Source organism: Apteryx rowi, unplaced genomic scaffold (genome assembly GCF_003343035.1).
Source record: "Apteryx rowi isolate R43461 unplaced genomic scaffold, aptRow1 scaffold_597, whole genome shotgun sequence".
Taxonomy (NCBI): Eukaryota; Metazoa; Chordata; class Aves; order Apterygiformes; family Apterygidae; genus Apteryx; species Apteryx rowi.
The window spans coordinates 24482-31993 of NW_020450868.1; the positions used below are offsets into that span (position 1 = coordinate 24482).

The 7512-nt window shown below is 60.6% G+C and overlaps 1 protein-coding gene across 1 annotated transcript in view; it reads left to right on the top strand.

The window, feature by feature from the left end:
* The window catches only part of LOC112974199 (disintegrin and metalloproteinase domain-containing protein 32-like), a 21406-nt gene extending 14150 nt beyond the window's left edge, over positions 1-7256 (top strand). The window contains exon 18 of the mRNA XM_026082914.1: positions 7135-7256. Within this exon, the coding sequence (XP_025938699.1) occupies positions 7135-7256 (122 nt within the window). The remainder of the gene's footprint in view (positions 1-7134) is intronic.
* The last annotated feature ends 256 nt before the right edge of the window (positions 7257-7512 follow it).

Here is a 7512-nt window from a genome sequence, read left to right on the forward strand (position 1 = left end):
AATGCTACAGCTCTTTGGGGTAGTGGTGCCTGCTGCTTGCAGAGGGGTCTGGAGTGGTGGGGTATCTGAGTGAGGAAGCAAGAAGGTAAGAGGGGAAGGAAGTAAAAAACTAAGTAAGTAAGTAAGTAAGTAAGTAAGCGGGGCCAGGGGGAGGCTGGAGTGTCGCCTCAGGAGAAGGAAGGTGGACCAGGGCAGGGCAGAAGCGGTTGTGTGTGTTGGCTGATCAGTGTAGTGGTGTGTGGCTGCTCATTGCAGGGGGTGGGGAGCTTGTGCTGGCCCTTGTTGTGGCAGAGGGCAGGAGTGGCTGCGAGTGTGGTGACAGGGATGTGCCAGTGAGTGGGGTGACTGTGAGGGGGTGTTGTGGCTGCGGGTGCCAGCATGCTAGGTGGAAGTGGGAAAGGTGGCCTGGGAGTGGTGTGTCCCACACCTGGTGGTGTGGAGTAATGGCCCTTGCAGGAGTGTCTGGCTGGAGCCTGCCTCTACCTGGAGCGGGTCTGGTGCTGGGACAGATGTGTGTCTGCCTGGGGACTGTAGCAGGACACGCTTACCTGGGTGCAGCAGATGGCCTGCAGATGGATGGCAGGCTGGCAGTACCGGGTGGTGCCACTGTGCCAGCCCCCTCTGGGAATGAGGTGAGGTGTGTGCAGCTGTAGGGTGGCCCTGGGGCCTGCCCTGTGCCTCTCCCTTGCTCTAGGTGTGTGCCCGGAGGGTAGCTGCTGCAYGTGCAGGGTCCTCTGCTGTGCTAGTGCTGTGATGGTCCTGTCGGCAGGTCCTTGGGGTGGAAGGCTCTGTTGGGGCTGTGCCTGTGCTGGTGAGGTCTGGTGGCTCACAGGAGTCTCTGCTTTGTGTTTTTCTGCAGTGTGTAATGAAGAAACAAACAAACAAACAGGGTTGTGCAACGTGCCTGGCTGTGTGGATCCTGGAAGGTGGGGCCTGGACATGTTCTGTGCAGCGCCTGAAAGGAAGAGAGCGAGTGGGACATGGCCTGTTTGGGAAGTGTCCTGCTGGGCCGGGGCCACTGAAGAAGTGAATGCCTGCCCTTGGGGGGGCTGTGTTGTGGATGACTGTGGTGCTCTGCTGAAGGGAGGTGCAGAGCTTGCTGTAAGTAAGTAAGTAAGTGCCCATGACTTGTGTTGGGGTCAATAAAAGGTCTTTCTTTCCTACTGATGTTTGAGTCCTGTGATCCCTCTGGAGTGTTGTGTTGGTGCTGTCTGTGTGGTGAGAGATAATGAGGGAGCAGGGCTGCCTGTGGGTGCCAGGGTGGGCTGCTGTGGGAGCACGGCCTCCTGGTGTCTGCTGCACATGTGCCTGCTCCAGGAGAGAGTGGTGCTGTTGGAGGGCATAGGACTGCAGTTAGTTGTGTGTGGGTGGCCCTGAACAGGGGTGTCTGTCTGTCTGGGGCAGAGCTAGCCAGAGGGGGTGGGGGAGAGAGAGAGGTATGTGGCAGTGTCACCTGGAGCTGGAGGTGTTTGTTTGTTGGAGCAGAGCAGGGGGTAGCTACTTGTGGGGCCTCTGGAGTGTCTGGATATGTGTGCGTGGTGGGAGGTGGCAAGGGGCTGGTGTGGGGATTGGCAGTGTCCCTGGTGGGGTAAAGTAAGTGAGTAAGGAAGTTAGTTAGTTAGTTAGTTAGGTACYTAGAAAGTGAGTGAGTAGGTAAGTAGGTAGGTGGGTAGGTAGGTAAGTAGGTGGTGTGTGCTGGTGAGGAGGGGAGCGTGTTTGTCCCYGCAGGTGTCCTGTGGTGGCAGCTCTCCAGCTGAGCCTATGTACGTCTGGTGTTTGTTTGCCCTGTTGGGGTGGAGCTGTGAGTGGGTGAGTGAAGAAGTGTCCCCTTGCATGGAGCCTGGCAGCAAGGAAGTTGTTAGGTGGGTAGTTGGTTGTTGGTGGGTGTGTGGCAGGTGGTGTCTGTGTGGGAGGCCCAGTGTGTGGAGCAGCTCCCTGGCTGAGGGGCTCCTCTGACTGCTATGTGCAGCCCTGGGATGGCCAGAGCCTCTCCTGTGTGGGGCTCCCTGCAGGTGGCCTGCCTTGCTGCTGCTGTGATGGATGGGAAGACCTGTGTGTGTGCTGGCAGCTGGTGAGTAGGGCAGGCTCTTCAGGAAGATGATGGGCAGGAGTGGGGCTGGTCCTAGCCCTGTGAGCTGAGTGCTCTCCAGGTGCCCTGCCTGGTGGGAGGTGGTGCTCAGTGAAGATGTGCGGGCCCTGGCCCTCTGAGCTGGCCCTCCCCTAGGTACCCTGCCTGGCTGGAGGTGTGATGATGGGTGGTGAGCCCCCTGATGCGTGGAGGAGGCTCCAAGGGAAGCTGTGCTGGAGTGGGATGGGTGTCAGCTCTTGGGGCCTGCCCCCAGGAGTGGTGATGGGCAGTGAGGCCTATGTGTGGAAGACAGATAGATAGATGATTGATAGATGGGTCTTGAGTGGTGGTGGGGGCTCCTAGTGAGTGAATGAGTGAGTCATGTCTGAGTGTGGCTGTTGGTGTTGGCTGGGGCTGAGGGCCTGGTGGGCCCCCCCCCCCCTTGGGGTGATGGAGCCACCAGCTCTAAGTGGAGTGTGTGGGGCAGACCTGAGCCCTGCTGGGTGCACTCTGGTGGGTCAGGCTCCCCTGGTGGTGGAGGCCTGGGTAGAGTGTGAGGTGCCCAGCCTGCCTGGTGGCTCTTCTTGGTGGAGAGCTGCAGGGTGCCGAGCCCTGGCCAGCTCCCCCTGTGGGCAGAGGTGGGTGGTGCTGGACGAGGCTCTTAGCTGCAGCTCTGGGTGATGGTGGAGAGCGCTGGGCCCTGGCCGGGGTCCTGATGGGGCTGCCCAGCCCCAGGCAGCCTCCTGCCCTGGGGGCCCGGACCGCCAGGAGCCTGGGGCCAGAGCTCCAGGGAGCAGGCCTGGGGACCAGGGGCTCGTGGTGGAGGCCCGGCCCAGGGAAGGGCCCCCGAGGCTGGGCAGCCCCGAGGCCGGGGCCCTGTGGGGGAGAAGGGAGCCTTACCTGGAGGAGGAGAGGGGCCCTGGCGGCCGAGGTCTGCCCAGGAGGGCTGCAGGAGCTCGGGCAGAGTGGCGGGCCCCGGCCCCGCTCCCTGCCCCCGCGAACTGCCACGCTAACTGCCCCGTTTGCTCGTCCCCGTTCGCTGCGCTCCCTCGGTCGCTTGCTCCCGGCCCCTTTTGGGCTGCCTGTCTCCTCCCCCCAGCGGGGGCCTCCAATCGGGGCCCAGGGAGCCCCAGGCCCATCAGGCCCTGGGGCCACCCGCCCCTCCACCTCCCAGAGCCCACCCCCACCAGGGGAGACGGGGCCAGAGGGCCCCTCATTGGCCCCTTCTTTCTACCTATCAATCATCTACCTATCCATCCATCCATCCATCTCCAGCCATGGGGCCAAGAGCCCCACTGGCCTGTCTCCCAGGAGGCCTACCAGGAAGCCCCAGCACCCCCCACTAAGAGCCACCACTCACTCACTCACTCACTCACTCACTCAGCCTGCCCCCTCAACCACAAACTCCCTAGGGACTAAGAGCTGCCGCCACCAGCACTTCAGCTCCTCACCCTCAGCAAGCAGGCACTCACTAACCAACTAACTMACTCACTCACTCACCCACACCTCCATCCAGGAACACTCCACCTCCACACTTGCCAGCACTGCCCTGCCCTGCACACTGCCCCTCTTCCCCCAGGAACACCAGGCAGCACCTCATCCACACCTCCCACTCCAGCTAGCAACCCCTCCTTCCTCACATCAACTATCTATCTATCCATCTATCTCTCCACCTATGCATCTCTCCCTCCCTGGSCATCCAGGCACACAGAGCCTCCTGGCCATCATCTGGCCACTACTCACCCAGGCAACCTACCTGCCCACACACCTCCCTCACTCAACTCAAGTCAAGTCCAGCTCCCTCCACTCCAGGCCACTCTGCCTCAGACCTCACCACACCACACCACTGCCCTCCACTCYCTTCTGCTCCACTCCCTACATCTCCTCTCCTCACCACTCTGMCCCTGCCCACCACTCACACAGACCCAGTCCCCTTCACTCCACCCCCTGCAACTCTCAGCCCCACCACACCACTCTAGCCCACTCCCTCTACACTCCCTGCAGCACTCTACTCTGCCCCTCTAACTACCTACCTACCTACCTACCTACCTACTTACCTCTCCTCTCCTGACCACATTCCTACACTGCCATTACAAACTCACTTACTTACTYACTTACTTACTTACTTACCTGCACAGCCCAGGGCCAGCAGGGACACCTCCAGCACTCCCTACACCACCAAACAAACATAGAGTCGACGAGGGGCCAGAGCAGGCAGCACTGGCCTCATCCTGCAAGAGAGAGCCCACCCAGACTCCACGGCACACCTCCAAGCCCTGCTCTGGCCACCTTCTCCAGGCCTTGCTCCTCCCAGGTCCACACAAAGGCTCTGTCCACATGCACTTCCACCAGAGAGCGGGGAGCCCAGGAGGCACCCAGGCTGACAGAGAGACAACTGCACCAGCCAGCACCTGCAAAGGAGAGCCCACCCAGACTCCACAGCAGAGCCCCAACTTCCTTCTTCTTCTCTGGGCATCTTCTCCACACCTCACTCCTCCAAGAAGCTTCAGGCACACACAACTTCTTCTTCCCATCCAGAGTCCAGCTCTCCTGCAGAAAACAAACACAGCACCATCACAAACAGCTCCCACACACAAGACTAACTAACTGACTGACTTCCATCACAAACCAACTCTGCCTCAGTACCCTGGCACCACTTTCCAGGGCCCACACCACACCCTGCCCAGCAGCCTACTACTGCTCCTCTGCCCTCCAGAGCCATGCACAGCATGCAGCTTCCACATCCAGACAGAGCACCGCCTCCCCCACAGTCCTCCAGAAAGTGACCCATCACAACACACAACACATACATACACACATCACCTCCCATCCTACAGCACATGCTCCTGGGCTCCATCTTCCCAGAGGCAGCTTGGACCCTGAGAAATCACCACCTGCAATCAATCAGGGGCACACCCACCTCCAAGGAGGACCTCACACCACCAGGAAGCAATGCACATCCTTGCTCAACAGAAACAGCAACCTGAAAACACCATTTACCCCATCATTGTGGCAACAGCCCAAGGATTTCCAGGCAGCCACACACCTAGCAAGTGCAATCCACCCACAGCAGCCACAACAGATCCCTGGCACAACACACACACACACACACACACACACACTTGCAGAAATACACATACATATACATACATACATATGAGCTTTTCCAACAGTGCCTCTTCAGTACTCACTTCCCTCCACTCACTGCCCCAAGGGTGACAGAGTGGCACCCAGCAAGACAACACACCTAGCGTGGGCCACAGTGACAGCAGCCAGACTCTGCAGAGCAGCTGCTCTCCTAAACACCACCATCCTCCATTTCCCAGGGCCCGTGCTAGCCACAAGTCACCCCAACAGTGCATTGCTCCCCATCCCTTACAACAAGCGCTCAGGTTCCTGGAGAGCAGCTCTGCCTCCCAGCAGCACAACCACAGAGAGCCCCTCAGGTGCAGGAGCTCTCCAACAGCCTACCTAGACCACAGCATCACTCCCTGCAGGGCCAGCATCCTTCCCAGTTCCAAGTGGGATGGGGCATACACTGCTTTCACCCTGAATGACAAAGGGACACGAACCTCCAGTGTAACATCAGCCTCAGCACTGCTGCCAGGAAAGGGGAAACTGCACAGCCCTGCTTCTCTTACAGACAAAGGCTCCTCATAGCCCCCAGAATGGTTACCATCCACTGCAGGACCATCTCCTACATCATCTGCACTTCAGGAGCATGAGGGCTGACAAACAGCACACCGCACTGCTCCACAGGCTCTGGGGCACTGCACTTCTTTACAAGGGCAATGAGCTCCAGGGCTCTCAGCTGCACAGCCACTAGGAACCCCTTGAGACCACCTAGAAAAGTGCCTACCCACACTCACCCAGCCAGGCAGAAGGCCTCCCGGTCTCACTGGCTGCTGCACGCCTAGCTCTGACCTCCCCTGCAGCCAGGGAGGGAAAGCAGACCCTCACTGGCAAGAGAGGAGGAAAGACACCCACCTGCTTGTCTCCGGGCCACCTTCCTTCCCATGGCTGTGGGGCGCAGGGTGCCACAAGGGAGTGCGGGCACCACGGCAGGCCTGGCTGCTCTCCCATCACACGACGCTCCTGCCCGGAGCCGCTGTCCAGGGTGATGATGCCACTCTGGGGGCTGGCGAGGGCAGCCCCAGCTTCCTCTCCTGCACATCATTACCCCTGGCCTGCACTTATGGGGCAGAACAGGCTTCTCCATCCAGCACGGGGGGGGGGGGCAGCACAGGCGTTCCTCCCTCAGCACTCCTGGGCTCCCAGCAGACGCCACACGGCGAGCCACCTGCACAGCAAACAGCAGCACCCAAATTACACCATACACACAGCAGCCGCTCCTCGCACCCGCCAGACCGCTGCCCGGGCCACAGAGGCCACCCTGCTCTGCACACCCGCGAGTAACACATCCACTTCACAGGCCCTCTCCGCCCCATCACAGCACCTCCCCGGAGCTAACCTGGACTGACAGAGCACAGCCCCAGCAACACATCACATCATTGATCCCAGTCCCTCGGGCCACTTCCCTCGCCAGCCCTTCCCCAGGCCCCAGGGAACACCTGCAGCAGGACCCCGAGGCTGTGCCAGCACGCAGACCTCCCTCTCCCTGCTGGGGCTCCCCAGCTCTCCACCCCATCCAGCCACCCCAGAAAACACCACCGTTAGCCAGCACTGCCAGGCTGTCCCGCCATCAGGGACAGCACAGACACCCCACAGAGACCCRAGCGCTGGGTGCCAGCAGCATTTGCCTGCCCCCATGGGGGACAGGCTGCTTCCCCAGCAGCACGGGCTCATCCTCGGCTGCAGCCAGCAGGCCACCAGCACGGGAACGCCCAGAGCAGCCCAGGCAGGCTGCTCCTCTACTTCTGCATCACCTGGCCCAGCGCAATGGGCACCTGCCCTGCCAGCCGCTGCCTTGCACACACAAAGCCCCGCTCCTGCTCCGGCCACTCTGCCGACCCATCCCGTCCCCACGCTGTGCCCAACTCCTCTGCATTGCTGCCCCACACAGCAGCGCCTGCCGCTCCTCCTCACACTGCTCCCCTTGCACCTAGAGCCTGCCCCGCACGCTGGCGGTACCTTACTGCGCACTCTCGGAGCTCCTGGGCCTCCTCCCGTCCTCATCTACGCCGACTGCGTCCTCACCAACTGGAGGAAACGGGAGCCTCGCAGATAGGCAGAGCACAAGGCTTCACTGCAAACCGGCCGGTCAAATCCCATGTGGTGGTCCAGTTCCTCAGCTGGTCAGAGCTGCTTGGTCCTGCAGAGCAACAGATGGAAAGATTTTAATGCTATTTTCTCCTTCTCTTCCCCTCTGAACTCCTCCACTCTGCTCTGATGGTGACTGAAGGCCCATGGACATAGAGTAAGTGCAATGACACAGTACCAGGGGACCAGGACGACCAGGGAGGTCGCCAGGCTGTGCATGGCCT